General features: G+C 50.8%; 1 protein-coding gene across 10 annotated transcripts; it reads left to right on the top strand.

Annotated features, from left to right (window-relative positions):
* Positions 1-1400: 1400 nt before the first annotated feature.
* On the top strand, positions 1401-17206 carry Itih1 (inter-alpha trypsin inhibitor, heavy chain 1). Of its 10 annotated transcripts, none has more exons than XM_087588100.1 (23): positions 1459-1545; positions 2850-3004; positions 3273-3293; positions 3904-4070; positions 4481-4585; positions 4935-5097; positions 5608-5721; positions 8429-8554; positions 8640-8756; positions 9349-9517; positions 9638-9763; positions 10570-10751; positions 11002-11187; positions 12473-12612; positions 13163-13317; positions 13402-13416; positions 13753-13773; positions 14133-14210; positions 14298-14411; positions 15242-15443; positions 16154-16326; positions 16669-16780; positions 16928-17206. In XM_087588100.1, exons 2-23 carry the CDS (start codon positions 2906-2908, stop codon positions 17055-17057), a joined length of 2715 nt encoding a protein of 904 aa, XP_087444226.1. In that variant the 5' UTR covers positions 1459-1545; positions 2850-2905; the 3' UTR covers positions 17058-17206.
* The last annotated feature ends 1023 nt before the right edge of the window (positions 17207-18229 follow it).

Raw genomic sequence — 18229 nt, 5'->3', positions numbered from 1 at the left:
AGTCCTGGGCTCCTCAGGGCTTTCTACCCCACAAGCTAAGGGTCTCAGAACTCTGTCCTAGTTTTTTTTTTTTTTTTTTTGGTTCTTTTTTTCGGAGCTGGGGACCGAACCCAGGGCCTTGCGCTTCCTAGGCAAGCGCTCTACCACTGAGCTAAATCCCCAACCCCTGTCCTAGTTTTTTTGAACTGTCAACTTGACCCAGCCTAGAATCACCTGAGAAGGGAGTCTCAGTTGAGGGATTGTCCAGAGCAGGGTGACGTGTGTGAGTGTGTGTGTGTGTGTGTGTGTGTGTGTGTGTGTTGATCATTAATTGTTGTAGGAGGGCCCAGCCCACTGTGAGCAGCACCACACCTTAGGTAGCCTTCAGCTTCCTAAGCATGGGTTGGTGAGTGAGCCACCGGGTAGCATCCTTCCATGGCTTCTCTTTCAAGTTCCTGCTTGGAGTTTCTTCCCTGACTTTCCTCAAAGCTAAAATAAACCCTCCTATCCCCCAGTGTCTGTAGCAGCAACATATTGAAGCCAGAGTACACTTGTTCCAACTGATCCTGAACCGCCTGTCAAAGTCCCTCCTCTCCCGGTGTTCACCTTCCCAAATGCTGTTCTTCTGATTCCTGTGGAGATGAGCTCCACCCTTCCCAGTGTCTACAGATCTTTAAGGCACCTCCAGCCACCCAGGATCCTCTGTTCCAATAGTGTGTCTCACTCCCTTTCCCATGGCATCAGCTCACTGATCACACCCGGGCAACTAAGATTCGCCACGCTTGTATTCCACTCCTACCACTGTACCCAGCCCACCACCGGCTCTTTTCCTGCTGGTAATGGAATAAACAGACCCTCCAATGTACAGCAGCGTGTCAACCTGTCTGATCTTCCGCAAAGGCAGAAAACAGGTCAGAAGGTCGCCCTGGACTAAGGACAAAACCCTTTTCCCAGAACCTGCCTCTGGGAGACAAAGTCCAGGATAAGCAAACAGATTATCTGCAAGGTCCCCTCCATCTCACCCGGGTCTCATCCCACCCCAGGTCATAGAACGACCTAACCAAATGACAGCTTTTGTGGCTTGTTGGCAACAGGGCTTTGTACATAACAGCTGAGGAACTTGTTGGGCAAGCCGGGTCTCTGAGGACTCTCCCCTCTGGGATCTCCACCTTGCTTTCTCTGCTTTGTATCTCAGGGGCATGCCTACCGTTACGTGACGGGCGTTGGGGAGAGACCCAAGTTCAAGTGTGGCCACCGCACAGACACATAAATAGAACCTAGGCAATAAAGAGCAACCACACAAGGCTTCCAGGGGCCTTGATTCTAAAAAGCTGCCGCCATGGGTGCCTTCCATGCTGACGGCCTGACAGCCCGGTGGAAGCAAGACAAAGCTGACTTCTGTTTTTCTTTCCAAAACTGGCAAGGTCAGCGAGATGATGACCTGGGGCACAGGTCACCGCTGTGCTTCCCCCAAGCTTCGTGCTCCGTCAGAACCAAATGTGTACCCGGGTGCCGCAGCTCCCGATCATATCTGTGGCCAAAGCATGACCGAAAAGCTTCATTAAGGTTAGAAATCCTATTTTATCCCCTCCGACTTTTTGCCAGGATCAACCATATGAGACCGGGGCCGCCTGGTACTAGAGCCAGGAGATGAAGCATTCGAGGGCTTCGCAGTCCTTCTTGACAGACTGCAGATGCATACGCAAGGGCAACTTCGTGTCTGGCAGGGACTTCCCACGACCCTGAGCTACCTGCTCACGAGAAGAAAGTATTCACTGGCCTATTTGTAAAGCATTACTTACTTTCCCTACGTGTGAGCCTATGCAGTACCCACAGAAACCTCAAGAGGGTGTCGATCCCCTGTAGCTAGAGATACAGGGGACCACAAACCGTCCAACACAGGGACTGGAAACTAAAGCTGAGTCCCCTGGAAAGGCAGCAAACACTCTGAGCTGCTGGTCCAGCTCAGCACCTTCCCTTGCCCCTGTTTAAAGACAAGATCTCATAGAGCCCAACTGGTTTCCCTCTGTAGCGGAGGCTTGCCTTGAACTCCTCATCTTCCTCCCTAATGTTAGGATTGTAAGTGTGCACCATCAAGCCCAGTTGCCATTAAAACTGTTGCTTTTTCTCTCCGTGTCTCTCCATATCTCTCTCTCTCTCTCTCTCTCTCTCTCTCTCTCTCTTTCTCTCTCTCTTTCTGTGTGTGTGTGCGTGTGTGTCTGTCTGTCTGTCTGTCTCTGTGTCTGTGTCTTGTGTCTGTGTGTCTATGTCTCTGTGTGTGTCTGTCTGTCTGTCTCTGTGTCTGTGTCTTGTGTCTCTGTGTCTGTGTCTTGTGTCTGTGTGTCTATGTCTCTGTGTGTGTGTGTCTGTCTGTCTGTCTCTGTCTGTGTCTTGTGTCTGTGTGTCTATGTCTCTGTGTGTGTGTGTCTGTCTGTCTGTCTCTCTGTGTGTGTCTGTGTATCTATGTGTCTTGTGTCTGTCTGTGTGTCTGTGTGTCTGTCTCTCTCTCCCCTCCCCCCCTCTCTGTATAAGTAGATGCATGTCACAATCCACAGGTGGAGGTCGGTCAGAGGACAACTTGAGAGAGTTAGTTCTTTCCTTCAACCATGTGGGTTCTAAGATTCAAACTCAGGTCATCAGGCTTTGTGGTAAATTCCTTTACCTGCTGAGCTATCACCCCAGACCAGCAAAAGTAACACGTTGATTTTTTTCTTTATCATATTTATGTATATTGTCCTAGGAATTAAATCCAGAGCTTTGTGCATGCCGTCTACCAATGAGCTACAGAGCTAGCTCATTGCCAAGTTTTGATTCCCTAAATCCTGCTATTTGCCTCCGCTGTGTCTAATGTTTAAACTGTGTTTGTCCAGCACAGTATTAACTAATGGTCTGGGGAAAGTGACCAGGAAGCGAGAGCCTGGAGACCATGGATGGTGTCACAGGACTACGGGTGCTGCTGTGTCTCCTCACTCTGCAGACCATGCCTGCTCTGGGCTTGGCAACAGGCAGACCCAGGGGCAATGAGGTATGTGACTAAGCCCTTAAGCATAGACAGGCCTGCCTAGGCCCTGGGGCTGCAGAAGACCCTGCATCAGGGACATGAGCTCCCCACTCCCACCCCCACACCCCTCAACCCCCTCCCACCGGATCATTTCTGCCTGAAGAGAGAGCTTCCCAGCAGCAGGAGGGAAGCGGAGGAGTAGAGAACACAGACCCCATTCCCACCCCTTAATAAATGGATCAGGGTCCCTGAGCTTCCCCACTCACACTCGGCTGTGGTTTTGTTTTTGCAGAAGCGACAGGCTGTGGACACAGTAAGTTGAAGTCTTGGCAAAGGGGTCTGAGATGGGGCCCTTTCTGCAGGTTTGCTTTCTCTCACCCCTCTCTCAGTGCAAGAGGCAGGGGTCCCATTGCTTGAAATGTGACTGCTCACCTCATGTCTCCAGCAAAGAAAGGGGGTCTTCTTGGGAAGACTGCTATATTCTTCAGGAATCTGGGCGCCTTACTCTGGAGTGGGAAAAATCCCTTCTTCTTCTTCTTCTTCTTCTTCTTCTTCTTCTTCTTCTTCTTCTTCTTCTTCTTCTTCTTCTTCTTCTTCTTCTTTTTCTTCTTCTTCTTCTCTTCCTCCTCCTCTCCTCTTCCTCCTCCTCCCCTCTTCCTCCTCTTCTTCCTCTTCCTCCTCCTCTTCCTCCTCTTCTTCCTCTTCTTCCTCCTCCTCTTCCTCCTCTTCCTCCTCTTCCTCCTCCTCCTCCTCCTCCTCTTCCTCCTCTTCCTCCTCTTCCTCCTCTTCCTCCTCTTCCTCCTCCTCCTCTTCCTCCTCTTCCTCCTCTTCCTCCTCTTCTTCCTCTTCCTCCTCCTCCTCTTCCTCCTCCTTTTTCTTCTTCCTCTTATTGTTATTGTTGTTATTATTATTATTTACTTCAGACAGTCAATGGTGTGTCCATCAGGAGCTTGAAAGTCAATTGCAAAGTCACCTCTCGCTTTGCCCACTACGTCATCACCAGTCAAGTGGTCAACAGTGCTAACAAAGCCAGGGAAGTGGCTTTTGATGTGGAAATCCCCAAGACAGCCTTCATCAGTGACTTTGCCATGTGCGTGCATGCCCTACCTAACTCCTACACTCTACTCTGGTGGTGTCAATTCACCTGTTCAGCCTGAGGCCAGAGTACCCAGATCTCACTTGGGTCGTGGTCAGCACAGCTTAGAGGGGCAGGAGGAAAGAGGTCCCTCAGAGTTATCACCTCCCACCTTATACAGAAAATCTGGACTGCTTGTTCTCAAAGCTTTTGACCTGAGGAGCAGAGCCAGAGTGCGATGTGGCCTCTGTGACCATGGTTATCTACTGACTTCCCATGGGCCCTCTGAGCAGGGAAAGCAGAGGCAGCGGACAGCAGAGACTCCCTTTTCAAGGAGTTGTGTGGACAGGGTCTTAGGCTCAGAGGACAACCGAGAGGCAGTGAAGTCAGGTCACCACCACTGGGGATTTTTCCTTTTCGTGCAGAACAGCAGATGGGAATGCATTCATTGGTGACATAAAGGACAAAGTGACTGCATGGAAGCAATACCGGAAGGCAGCCATTTCAGGAGAGAATGCTGGCCTTGTCAGGTAAATTCCAGGCCTTAGTGGCCAAGCCTCCAGGACTCTCCCTTCTGCCCATTCAGGATAGAGCTAGGGACTGTGAGATGCTATTGGGTAGGGAGCATCTCCAGGAGGAGAGAAGCTTGAACAAACCTGTCTTAGCTGGCATCTAGGGCTAGGGTTGGGCACACTTGATCTTCTTCTGTCTTGTGGAGAAATGGGTGTCATCCTTGAGCTCCAGCCTTCACTGTCCAGTTGAGGTCATCTTGGGGGATGGTGTGATAATAAGAGAAACTGGTTCTGAGGGACATGCTTTAGGTGTCAAAACAACACACGTCACCCCTTTGCCTATTGTGGCCTCTGGTGACATGTCCAGGGCCTCGGGAAGAAATATGGAGCAGTTTACCATCCACATCACTGTTGGAGCCCAGAGCAAGGCCACGTTCCAGCTCACCTATGAGGAGGTACTAAAGAGGAGACTTACGCAGTATGACATCGTCATCAAAGTGAGACCGAAGCAGCTGGTACACCATTTTGAGGTACTTTGCAAGTCCCCAGGCAGGACTCTTCTCTTTCTCCTCCCCACTCCCAACCCCAACCTCCACTGTGGCTTCCAGCACCGCTTCAGCCTTCTCCCTCAGCCCAGACCCGAAAATACAAAGAGTGAGACTGGGTCCTCAGAGTGGGTTCCTGTGGGCTCTTCCCGGGCAGGAAGCCCCCTGAACCTCCCAGCTTTACTGTCATCCATGGCACCCCAATAATGTATCTACTAAATACACCCCCTGGGTTTTCCAGGACTGCCACCAGATTACAAAAAAAAAAAATACTGACAACTGTGTATCAGTCAGCATGAGGGGCGAGGCTGGAGTGTTCAGGCATGTGCAAGCATCTTTCAGTCAGTATTTCCGGACTGCCTAAGATGAGCCAGGCCCTGCTAAGGACTGGGGGATAGTGCACACAGTGGGAGAAGGCAGCTCCACAGGGCTCTTGGCTGAAATTTGGTGCTAGTCCAAGTGGGCCTTAGCTCAGGACTGTCTTCCACGGTGCAGATTGATGTGGACATCTTTGAGCCGCAGGGGATCAGCAGGCTGGATGCTCAAGCCTCCTTCCTCAGCAAGGAACTGGCTGCTCAAACCATCAAGAAGTCTTTCTCGGGGAAGAAGGTATATGAAGAACAAGCGGTGGGGAATGGACTCTTAGAGGCTTCTCCGCTCAGCTCAGCCTTTATGAACTATCCAGGCTGGGCACGGGAGCAGGCAGTGTAGGTAGGCTGCCACGCCGAGTTATTAGCCAGACTTTCCATCAACTGTGGCAAATAATGGAGAGAAACCGTTTCAAGGAAGAGGGATTTATTTGGGCTCATGGTTTCTGAGCGCTCAATCCATGGTCAGCTTGTTCCATTGCTTCTGGAACACGGCAAACGAACATCATGGCAGAAAAAAATGCATGCAGGAATAGAGGTTGTTCAGCTTATGCAGTCAGGAAGCAGAGAGAGAGAGAGAGAGAGAGAGAGAGAGAGAGAGAGAGAGAGAGAGAGAGAGAGAGAGGAGAGCGAGCGAGCTTAACTTTCAAAGGCACCTCTCCAGTCGACTTCTTCCAACCTAGCTTCACTTTTCTCAGTTCAACCACAAACCTAGAGTCTATTTAGTTCTTTTAATTTTGTTATATTTTATCGAGGAAGGGCCTTATCATCCGGCTTAGACTGTCCTTAACCAAATAATCCTCCTGGCTCACCCTCCCATGTGCTGGGATCACAGGTGTGATCCACCACTCTGGGTAATCTATTCACGCTCTGGGTTCATCAGTGGATTAGCCAGTCTGACGATGGAGGCAGTGCGTCATGATCCAGTCGCTCCCTCAAAGCCAGACCTTGGAACCCTGCTTGCACCAGGGACCAAGCCTTCAATACACTCTCCTTCATTAAGACTCTCCATACCCAAACTGTAGCGGGTGGTGGACGTATCCAGCTGAAATCTCAGAAGCGTTCTAGCCTCCTGCTTCAGCCAAGTCTGATCTGAGGTAGGAAAGAACTTGTCTCAGCAACCTGCTGTGTCCTGACCACTTGTACCAGCTTCATCTTTGTCCGTGGAAGATCACTTGGACACTTAAAACAACCCTTAGCTTTTTGTTTTGTTATTTGTTTTTGACACACAGGTTTGGAATGGTCTGTGACCTATCCGAGAACTTATCACTTGCCACCCCAGAAGTCTTGTTCTTGACCCACTATGGGGCCTTGCAAACGCCCTGCTTCCCAACTGGCCCTTAACCCAGGCCAAGAGCAACCTTCAGCTCTCTCACCCTTTGTGCAGGGACTCCACAAGTCACTGAAAAGAGTGTCTCTTACAGTTCATTGGGATTGCCTTTAGTTTTCGTTATTCAAAAGTTATTATTAATTATTATTATGTGTGCGCAAGCACGCCACACGTATGTGTTTGGAGTGATGAGGACGGCTCTGCGGATCACTTGTCTTCCACCTGTCAGCGGGTTCTGAGGCTCAGAATCAGCCATCAGTAAGCACTTTACCTGCTGAACCGCTCCCCAAATCCAGAATGCCTTTTAAACTAAGCCAGACACCTCGAAATGCTAGCAAACTTATTTTCCAGAGGGTCGGGGATGGGTCGTCTGTCTAACAGTCATTGTCAGGTCTTTCTTTTGTAAAAGATGAACATATCTTATTATCACAAGCTAATTAACCTTTAAAATCCTTTAAAGAAAACATAGAAAGTACAGAAATAGAGAAAGTGGTGAGTCACTCGTAGCTTCTGTGAATGCCAATACCACTCGACTAGATGACATCATCTTCCTGGGCCTTCCCTCTCCTTTCTAGTTTTTTGCCAATCAAATGACTGAGGGTTGTTGTTGTTTTATTTTGTTCTTTTCCCATGCACAAAGCTGTGTCTTACTTGTTTTTAAAGACCATATTCATTATATCATTGTGTAGCCCAGGCTGGCCTCGAACTAGAGATTCTCTTGTCTCAGCCACTTGAATGCTGGGATCACAGGATCATGGGCATTGCTATCATGATGGCTTACAGCCTTTAACCCTACAGTTCCAGGTGGCTGATACCTTTTACACTAGCATACTGGTATTATTTCAATCCTAAATGCTGGTGATTATTACAGAAATCCCAACTATTCAGGAGCAAAAAACAATAGTCTTTTCTCTTACTACAGACGAGTATACACACTCAAACCTAGAAGGATGGCCTACTGGGCTTACTCCTATGCCTGTGGACAAACCCATTCAGGTGTATACACACACATTCACACACACACAGACACACACACACACACAGACACAGACACACACACAAACAGACACACAGACAGACACACACACACAGACACACACACAGACACAAACACAGACACACACACAAACAGACACACAGACAGACACAGACACACACACACAGACACAAACACAGACACACATACAGACACACACAGACATAGACACAGACACACACACAGACACAGACACACACACAGACACAAACACACACACATGCACACACACGCACACACACGCACACACACGCACACACCATGCACACACACCCGTGTACACACACACTCACACGCATACACACACGCACACACACACCATGCACACACACGCACACACACATGCACATACACGCACACACACACACCATGCACACACACAACATGTGTACACACACTCACACACACGCATACACACATGTGTACACACACTCACACACACGCATACACACACGCACGCACACACGCACACACACGTGCACACACGCGCACACACCATGCACACACGTGCACACATGTTTTGTGCTGTTTTGCGGACATCCTATTTGCACCGTTGGTGCCTCACACCTTCTTTGCCTTCAGGGTCATGTGCTCTTCCGCCCCACTGTGAGCCAGCAGCAGTCCTGCCCCACGTGCTCTACCTCCTTGCTGAATGGAGACTTCAAGGTGACCTACGATGTGAACCGAGACAAGCTCTGTGACCTCCTGGTAAGTCGAAGGCTCATGGCCCAAGCCCTAGAGGGCAGGGAAAGTTGACTGAGACAAAGGCCTCCCTGCCTCTTTTCTGTTCCAGGTGGCCAACAATTACTTTACACATTTCTTTGCCCCCCAAAACCTGACCAACATGAGCAAGAACCTGGTTTTTGTGATTGATATCAGTGGGTCCATGGAAGGCCAGAAAGTGAAGCAGGTAAATGGCAGCTTTGAGCAGCTCGCCCAGCAGGAGCTTCTCTGGTTGGCCCTAAGGTCATGAAGGTTTGGCTGTAGAGCATCTTGGGACTCGTGCTGATGGACAGGGGAGGGGATGCAAGCATAGGCGAGCACAGCTCTCAGTTTCGAGACAGAGGATAATGGTGCCTGGGGGTCACAGAGTTTCCTACGGAGAACCACTCAGTAGAGAAGACACTGGGAGCGATAAATGATCTATGGGCTGGCATCTAGTGCTCCCAGTGCTTTACCCAACGGGCAGTTAGGCCATGTCTGCACAAGACAGTTCTAGAAAAAACAGCTCTGGTTGGAGACGGGGGATTTCTTTAATGATCCTAGATACACCAAGCTCTCAGTCATTTCTTCTCCCTATACTCAGTCCTTTTGCCTTCCCTGCACCCTGCATACACTCCAAATGCTATTAGGATGCTGTGTCCTTGGGGGCTGTTTGACTGTCACCTCTGCTTGCCCACTGTGCATGTCTACAGTGGCTTACCTGGGTTCCTGGAGAGAGCTATCCATCATCCTTCAGCCTCTAGTGGCTATGTCCTTCCTCTGACTTCCTGTCCTTTCAGACAAAGGAGGCGCTCCTTAAGATATTGGGGGACATGAAGCCAGTAGACAACTTTGACCTGGTCCTCTTTGGGTCTCAAGTGCAGTCATGGAAGGGCTCACTGGTACCCGCGTCTCACGCCAATTTGCAAGCAGCCCAAGACTTTGTGAGGCGCTTTTCTTTGGCTGGAGGTAAGGAAGGGGCCTCAGAATGGCCTGGCGTTACTCCTGTCTGCTTGGGAATGACTGTACTGGTATGATATTATTATATTATATATTATATTATATATATTATATTTTTCTCCTTTATAGCCACAAACCTGAATGGAGGCTTGCTCCGAGGAATCGAGATCTTAAACAGAGCTCAAGGAAGCCACCCAGAACTCAGCAGCCCTGCCTCAATTCTTATCATGTTGACCGACGGAGAGCCCACTGAAGGTGAGTACCTCAGGGGCTGCCTTGGGAGGTGGTAATCTCCTTACTTCCAGAAATGACCAAGATGATACTGGATATTAGTCTGTTGGAGAGTCCACTGGGCAGAAAGTCAAGGGCTGGTCTAAAAACTGTCCAGACCACAAAGTCTGTAGGAGCTCTGAGGTGCACCTCTGTCCTGTGAGTTGGCAACAGCAAATGGTTTTGTATGAAGCTGGGGAGCTTAGGGGCCCAAAGGACGGGCAGGATTTACCCACATTGTGCCATGCCCAGGACAAGGGGCTGAAAAGAGACACCAAGAGAATGAGATGTGGCTCTGCCCTCAAGCTGACCCAGGTGTAGAGAATTTCTACCATGGAAGCTAGAGGATCTATGGAATTCCTGACAGGGGGCACCTGAGTCAGGAGAGGTCTGGGGAGGCTGCTGGGAAGAAGTAAACCCTGAGTTGGAAGGAAGCAAAGGGGACTGGAAGAGATCTTGGCAGGGCCTGCCCAGTAGAAAGGACTTAAGCAGAATTGAGCAAATTTGGGGGGGGGGGTGGCCTGGTAGGGCCTCACAGGCTGTGGCAAGGAGCCATGGGAGAGTTTGGCGCAGTCACATCTGCCTGTGATAGGTCCATATGGCTGGGCAGGGCCTTCAGTGAGCTGTTTCCAGCTGTCGCAGTTGCCCTGTGCTGCCACCAGTTGTCAACGGGGACTCAAGTTTATGAGGGATAGGAACCTTGGCTCCCAGGAAATGTTTTCCAAAGGCTTCTAGGGATCCCCTCTGCCTGAGATCTAGCATCCCATCACTGCCTGGATGTGTGGCTGCAGGGGAGACGGACCGTTCCCAGATCCTCAAGAATGTCCGCAACGCTATCCGGGGCAGATTCCCGCTCTACAACCTTGGCTTTGGTCACGACCTGGACTTTAGCTTCCTGGAGGTCATGTCCATTGAGAACAACGGATGGGCCCAGAGAATTTACGAGGACCACGATGCCACCCAACAGCTACAGGTCTCCCTGACCCCTCCCACACACCATCATCAATATGCCATGGGGTTTGGGTGGCCATTTGCCTATTAACTCAGAGAAGATAGATATTTAGAGTTGAAGTCAATTGTATGATCATAAGCAGTTACTAAACCTCTCCGAGCTTAGGTTCCCCCCTCTAATGTGGAGTAGCAACCCTGCACTTTGTCACTAGACTTCTGGTCAGGTTCCTGGGTGCTCTGTTTGAGGGACACTCCCTATCCCTATCCCGCAGGGTTTCTACAATCAAGTAGCCCACCCCCTGCTGACAGATGTGGAGCTGCAGTACCCCCAGGACGCTGTCTTGGCTCTAACACAGCACCGACACAAACAGTACTATGATGGCTCTGAGATCGTGGTGGCTGGACGCATTGCTGACCACAAACTGAGCACCTTTAAGGCGGATGTTCGGGCTCATGGGGTAAATGGTGAACTTTGAGGGGTTGTAGAAACTGAACAGTGCCTAGACACACCCCAAACTCACACTGTTCTCCCTTCCAACCCAAGAGCCTCTCTTTCCCCATAGTAATATCTTCCTCCCAGGGGAACAGGGACTGAACAGGTTGAAATGGAACTAAAGTGGCGTTACTTACTTGTCACCCCTTGAGTCAGAAGGAGTCCTCAAAATTCCTCACACCATCTGTTCCCCTCCCAAACATGAGAGAATGGGAGGGCAGCCTCTGCTTCTCACTAGATCTCATTCCTGGACACACCCTGCGTACCAGGCCCACCATCTTGGCCCAGTGAATGCAACTACATACGCATGTACGGAAGGTTCTAGGAGACCAGGCTCTGGGGCATGAATTCAACCCATAGTGAGGTTGAGGGCTCAGGACTCGGGCCTGGAGGGAAGTTAGTTAGAATCCAGTCTGACTCTGTTCAGGCCTGTAGGCTGTGCTTCATATGAACACCACAGAGACAGCACTGCCGTGGATGGGTGTGTATGTGTCGTGGGTAAGTGGAGAAACCCACACAGTACTCAATGCAGGCCTTGGGGTAGAGAACATGTTGGGAAAGACTTCACTATTGTAGCTGGGAACCACGGCACGTGCCTACGCCATGGCACGCTGACCAGGGCAGCCCAGATGGAACTCTGTGACCCTTGGGAGAAGTGAACAGCAGAAACAGTAGATATCTGTTAGCCTCTTCCAGGGAGTGACTTCATAGGGACAGGCCTGGGCCTCCTATCCAACTGAGTCTTAGGCCTAGGCTAAGCCTGGCTCACAAGGGGTGGTTAGCCAACATCTGTAGAATGAACACACGGATGAATGAATGATGAATGAATGAATGAGTGAGTGAATGAGTGAATGAATGAGTGAGTGAGTGAGTGAATGAGTGAATGAATGAGTGAGTGAATGAGTGAATGAATGAGTGAATGAGTGAATTAATGAGTGAGTGAATGAGTGAATGAGTGAGTGGATGAATGAATGAGTGAATGAATGAATGAGTGAGTGAGTGAATGAATGAGTGAATGAATGAGTGAATGAATGAGTGAGTGAATGAGTGAATGAATGAATGAATGAGTGAGTGAGTGAGTGAGTGAGTGAGTGAGTGAGTGAGTGAGTGAACATGAATGACAGCAGGCAACAGACAGGTGATAGCACTGAGAATGAAGATGCAGAGGCCAGATAAGGGTCAGAGCTTCAGGTACCATCCAGGGCTTGTACTGTCATTGCTTATGGCCTTGCTCCTCTTTTGACTCTCAGGAAAAGCAAGAATTCAAGGCAACCTGCCTGGTGGACGAGGAAGAGATGAAGAAGCTGCTCCGAGAGCGTGGCCACATGCTAGAGAATCATGTGGAGAGGCTCTGGGCCTACCTCACTATCCAGGAGCTCCTGGCTAAGAGGTAGGGTCCCTGCAGCAGCCAGGAGGAGACTCTGTGTGGTCGAGTCAGTGGTGGTTCTGAGCCTGCAGGCTGAGGGGGTGGGGGTGCTTTCCCCCTCTGCTTCACTCAGGGTCTGCAGTGTGCGGGGTCTTCTATGTGAGTGGAGGGTCTGGAAAAGAATAGCTCATCTGCCCCATTGAGCTTCCTCACAGCAGACTGCCACTTGCTATGGAGCTGCTGCACCCAGACACATTTAGCCCTAATCCTCTGTGAGGGAATCTCTCCATCTTCTCTGCTCAATGGGAGAGCAATGCAAAGCTCGGAGAGGCCGGTTAGCATGGTCTCGTAGCAGGTAAGCGTCCTGGTTATCTCTGAGGCACGTGCCTTGGCCCTGCCATGGGTCTCACGAGCACGAGATCCCTGACCCGCAGCCATTGCTCGGGGCGGGTGCTGTGAGCGCTTGGCTGTCTGATGAATGAGGCAGAGAGTGAGCAAGCAGGCAGGAAGCTGCACGCCCGCCATCATGTGTGCAGAGAGGGGCCTAGGAGTCAAGCGCACGTCTCACACACAGGATGAAGACAGAAGGGGAAGAGAGGGCCAACCTGTCGTCCCAGATCTTGAAGATGTCACTGGACTATCATTTCGTAACGCCGCTGACCTCTATGACTATCAGAGGCCTGACAGACGAGGATGGGCTGGAGCCCATCATTGACAAGCCCCCAGAGGGTACAGGCATAGGGGGATCCATGGTCAGCAGGTGCATGTCCCAAAGTCCCCCCAGGGGTTAATTCTTTTTCTTTTCCCTTTCAGATTCTCAGCCCTTAGGTGAGTTTTCGGCCTGTTGGTTTGGCACCATCAAGTGACTGGAAGCTGACACGGGCTGTATGTCCCCCCCACCCCCCAGCACAAACCCCACTCTGGCCTGGGCTTCTGCCTTCCCATCAAGCCCAGGGCTGCATCCTTCATGCCTCATGAGCCTTTGCCAGCCTTCCCTCTACCCAGTCTCCATCAAACTCCTCTACCCAGTCTATGTCTGAGGAAGTCGAGGACATTGGAGAGGACTGAGCCTAGAGTAGTTCATCTCTCAGCCTAAGGTTCACTTGTGGAGTGAGCTGCATACCCTGGAGGTGAGGCTAACACTGTTTTCCTTGTCTTCTGCAGAGATGGTGGGACCCAGAAGAAGTAAGTAGCAGCCATCTTGGGGACCCCCGTCTTCACCCCTTCCTGCTACGTACCCTGTTGGCCATCTGACTGAACACTTAGCTCTGACCAAAACCCTGGTTATCACCAATCCTGGTTCCCATCCGTGGGATTCCTTAGGACAATCCTCCAGTGTAGGCCTGGCTTTCCCAGTTATTGACACAGGGGGGCCAGATCATGTCATAGGACCAAACTTTTGTACCCTGAGAGGCCTGGCGCATGCGTGCTGCTCTAGTGCCCCCACTGTTGTAGCTTCAGGCCAACTGCACGGACGGGGTGCAGGTCTAGCTCTAGGAGACAGTGCTGCCCCGCATCTTAGTACCATTTGTTCCCACCTACAGCGTTTGTGCTGTCAGCCGCACAGCCTTCTCCTACAGCCCACCCCATAGGCTCAAAGTTGCCAACCCGTGTGACAGGTGGTAAGTCTTGGGAGGGTCTGAAGGATTCCCCTAATCAGCCCCATTGAACCAGCACCCCATGGAGCACACTCTTTATTGTGTTCCCAGTGGATACCGATCCCCACTTCATCATCTATGTACCCACAAAAGAGGATAGCCTGTGCTTCAACATCAATGAGGAACCCGGTGTGATCCTGAACCTAGTGCAGGACCCTGACACAGGTATGGTGGGTAACATACCCTCTGCCGGGTGGGGCAGGGCCAGTATCTTCCCTAGTTAAACAGAATCTATTGGGGTAGCTTTCCCTGCCTTCTGCCTTGTGTATTGTCCGCTTGGCAGGCACCTCTTGCCTTCCTCTTCCGCCTTGTCCTTGACTGACTTTATGAGTGTGTGACTCATGCAACACACGGAACCCATGGCCCAACGAGCCTCACACTTAGTGTAATGCTCAGGCCGTGCTCTCTTGATATCCTCGGGAATTTTTTTAAAGGAGCCTCTGTCTCATATCAGGACCTGAACATCACACAGGCCCTGAGGCACCTGCCCATGACCATGCTATACAGAGCTGGAAAGCACCTCCCTAGTCAGGCTATCGTAGGGAAGGTTTTCCTGACCCCCCTAACCCACTCCTCATCCATCCAGCCAACTCCATGTCTGTTGAGCATTGGCCAGGGGCTGGGATGCGGCGGGAACAGAGCTGTCTTGCCCTCAACAAAGGAAGGGAGGAAGTAATAGGAAATCTTTCTCAGAGTGTCAATTTTGGAGCACGAGACTCAACTTGGGGTCAGTAAGGACGAGGCTGTTCAGGGTCTGGCAAATGTTTCCACACCTCCTGTGAATCTGTCTCCACGTGAGAAGGAGGATGTCCACTCCTTTCCTTGGGAGTCCAGAGTCCAGAAGAGAAAGCTAAATGTAGGGTATTTAGTAGTTATGGTATGGGTGGGAGGAGCGGTGAAGGACTAGTCCTGGAGGTGGGATGACCTGTGGCATGAAGGGGACCTCCGGGAAAGGATATGTGGCATGCCAAAGGCCCCACCTCACCCCACTGCAGGATTCTCGGTGAATGGGCAGCTCATTGGGATAAAGGCCAGCAGCCCTGGGCAGCATGAGAGCACATACTTTGGGAGACTGGGGGTCTCAAGCCCCACATCAGACTTTCAGCTGGAAGTGACTCCTCAGAACATTACACTGAACCCCAGCTCTGGCGGGCCGGTGTTCTCCTGGAGGGATCAGGCTGTGCTGCAGAAGGACGGGTAACTGGGCCTGACTGTGCAGGAGGGAGGTCAAAGCCCAAAGCTCTCATACCAACTGTGTTGCCTGAGTCCTCCGAGCCCACATTTCCCAAGCCCTGTGACCAAGTGATGTCCACAGAGCCTGTGCAGATGGCCAGACACTGAACTACTCCACTGTCCTTTTTTTTTTTTCTTGGTTTGTGAGCATGAGCTTTGGGACTGGAGCCTTGGATCCCACCCCCACCTTCACCAAGCAAAGCCAGTTGGCACAAGGCCATTCCTTTCCCATGGCTCTCCTACTTACAGCTCTGAGTTCGAGTCTTCCGGTCTTCCATTTTGGCCCCCGTCATGTCTGATCCTTCCTTTACTCACTCATTTATTTAATCAAGTCCTCCGGGTATCAGCATAGCCACAGAAGAGGTGTTCTGATCAGGGGGAAGGTTCAGGAACAAGTGGGATTCATAAGACCCAGACTCTGATAGTCGCTGATTACTAGCTATGTGACTTTGAGAGCGTTACTTAATCCCTCTGAACCTTGGTCCTTCCACAAGGTCAGAGTGGGTGATTCGGTTTACATAGAGGACTTGGCACAGGGCCTGGGACATTTTAAGGCATACAGGACAGAAACATATGGGAGAGAACAAATGACACCCAGACCTTCTCAGAGTGAGGGCCACCAGGGAGAGGACAAAGGTAGCTAATCCTGTTCTGATACCTGCCTGGCCCTGCAGGGTAGTGGTGACCATCAACAAGAAGAGGAACCTGGTGGTGTCTGTGGACGACGGGGCTACCTTTGAGATTGTCCTCCACAGAACATGGAGGGGGAGTTCAATCCACCAGGACTTCCTGGGTTTCTATGTGCTGGATAGCTTCCGGACGTCAGCCCGGACACAGGGACTATTGGGTATGACTGGCCAGCCAGGCAGAACTGTGTGTGGATTCTCCAAAGCCGGAATGCATTTGTGGGTCCTCAATGGCGGGCCGATCTCCAGAGCTGCAGAGCTCTTCAGAGCTTCAGAGATGGGCTGTTTAGTGAGAGCCTTGTCCCTCTTAGAGATGGTGACTGAATGTAGGGTGAGACAAAGCTAGGGGATGTTGGGAGAAATGTACGATTCACAGAAAGGTCAGGGGTCACGAGGGACCTTGTATGAGTGGCAGCCATTGGTTACCAGGTCAGTGTAGCGCTCTGTTATCTCTGTGCTCTTGCCCTTCATCAGTAACCCCAGCCTCCAATGCACCTTTGCAGGGCAATTCTTCTCCCCACTGGATTTTGAAGTATTTGACCTCCGCCCAGGCTCTGACCCTACAAAGACAGATGCCACAATGGTGGTTAAGAATCGGCAGCTGACAGTCACCCGGTGAGTGGGTTCGTGTCCATCGCTTCTGCTCTTGACTGCGGTTTGTTCCCTATCACAAGTCTCGGCCTTCCTCCTGGTGTCATCTGGGGAGGGGGAAGCTTCCTGGGAGATCTAAAGAGGGACAGCCACTATCTCGCCTCATTCCAGAGGGTTACAAAAGGACTACAGCAAGGACCCCAGACATGGAACAGAAGTGTCTTGCTGGTTTGTCCACGACAATGGAGCTGGACTGATTGATGGCGTCCACACTGACTATATCGTCTCTGACATCTTCTGAGCCCTCCAGCTAGCACAGCAGCCCTTGCCTGGAACTGCATGTGAAGTGGGAGGGACGAGCTTAGCACCAGATTAGCTCCACCTTCCTGAGCAAACTGGCCCTTTGTTTCAAGATATCCTGTGATTTCATTAAAGAGAAGCTGTGTCCAATGCAGAGTTGGCTGCCTTTGGGGAGAGGGGGATCAGGGGGTAGCTCAGGACCTCATTGGACCCAGAGATGGGCAACGGAGACAGAGTTGGGAGGGAAACCCACCAATTTTGCAGCACCTGCTGCATCCTGTCTCTGCTTGGCATCATGGCCTCTGAATCCCTTGAATAAACCCTTCATGTGGTCCAGGAACCCAGAGATGTTATGTGACCAGCACAACTAACCCAGAGCTTCCTACAGGCTGGCCCATTAAAAGGTGAAGAAATGGAAGTTAGGCGACCTGTTGAAAATCCCTCAGCTAATGAATGACAGACCCGGGTCCTCAACGCATGCACATCACAGGTGTATCCTGTGTAACTCTTCCAGTTGGCTGTGAGGTGCGTGGTAAACATGAACGATTGAAGACTATTTGCAGGTAGATTTGGGGACCTGAGGAAATCTTACAGGAGCAAGCACCTCAGACCCTCCCCCTAGTCACATTTCCTTGTGGGGATGGCAGCTTATGATAGCTAGACTGGTACATCCTGATGACAGAAATGGCCACTGTTCAAAGCTTGGACTTCAGGGTCCTGGAACAGCACCCCATTGTCTCCTCATACTGTCTAGAACTGTCCTGTTAAGGCTCCTTCCCCTGGGTTGGTCACAGGACTTTGTTACAATGAGATATCGCACAGCACAGGATGATGCACCCCGGAGCTATTGCCCTTCGTGTGAAGGTGGATGGGACCCTGCCCACTCTGGTTAAGAGTTTCTATTTCTTTCTCTTCTGTCTTCAGACAGTTCCCATGACAAACAAAACTCATCAGGGCCCAGATTAGACAAAGCCTGGCTTGGAGTAACACAGATATTGTATTATGGTCTCATTTGTGACAAAAAAAATTTTACAGAAGGAAAATTTATTTTGGCTTACAGTTTGAAGAGGTACAGTCCATCATGGCAGAGAAGGCATGATGGCAGAGGCAGGAGGCATCCAGAGTCAGACAGCTAACTGATGAGTGCTTAGACTTCTGGTTTCTCCTTTTTAT

The sequence above is a fragment of the Rattus norvegicus genome, chromosome 16, assembly GCF_021556685.1.
Source record: "Rattus norvegicus strain SHRSP/BbbUtx chromosome 16, alternate assembly SHRSP_T2T, whole genome shotgun sequence".
In the NCBI taxonomy this organism is placed as follows: domain Eukaryota; kingdom Metazoa; phylum Chordata; class Mammalia; order Rodentia; family Muridae; genus Rattus; species Rattus norvegicus.
This window is presented reverse-complemented; position numbering and strand designations above follow the sequence as displayed.

Excerpts from the sequence above, each read along its gene's own strand:
- Itih1 (XM_087588100.1), top strand. The coding sequence starts at position 2,906 with ATGGATGGTGTCACAGGACTACGGGTGCTGCTGTGTCTCCTCACTCTG. Across the intron at positions 3,005-3,272 it reads GCAGACCCAGGGGCAATGAG|AAGCGACAGGCTGTGGACAC; the intron begins GTATGTGACTAA and ends TTGTTTTTGCAG. Across the intron at positions 11,188-12,472 it reads CGGATGTTCGGGCTCATGGG|GAAAAGCAAGAATTCAAGGC; the intron begins GTAAATGGTGAA and ends TTTGACTCTCAG.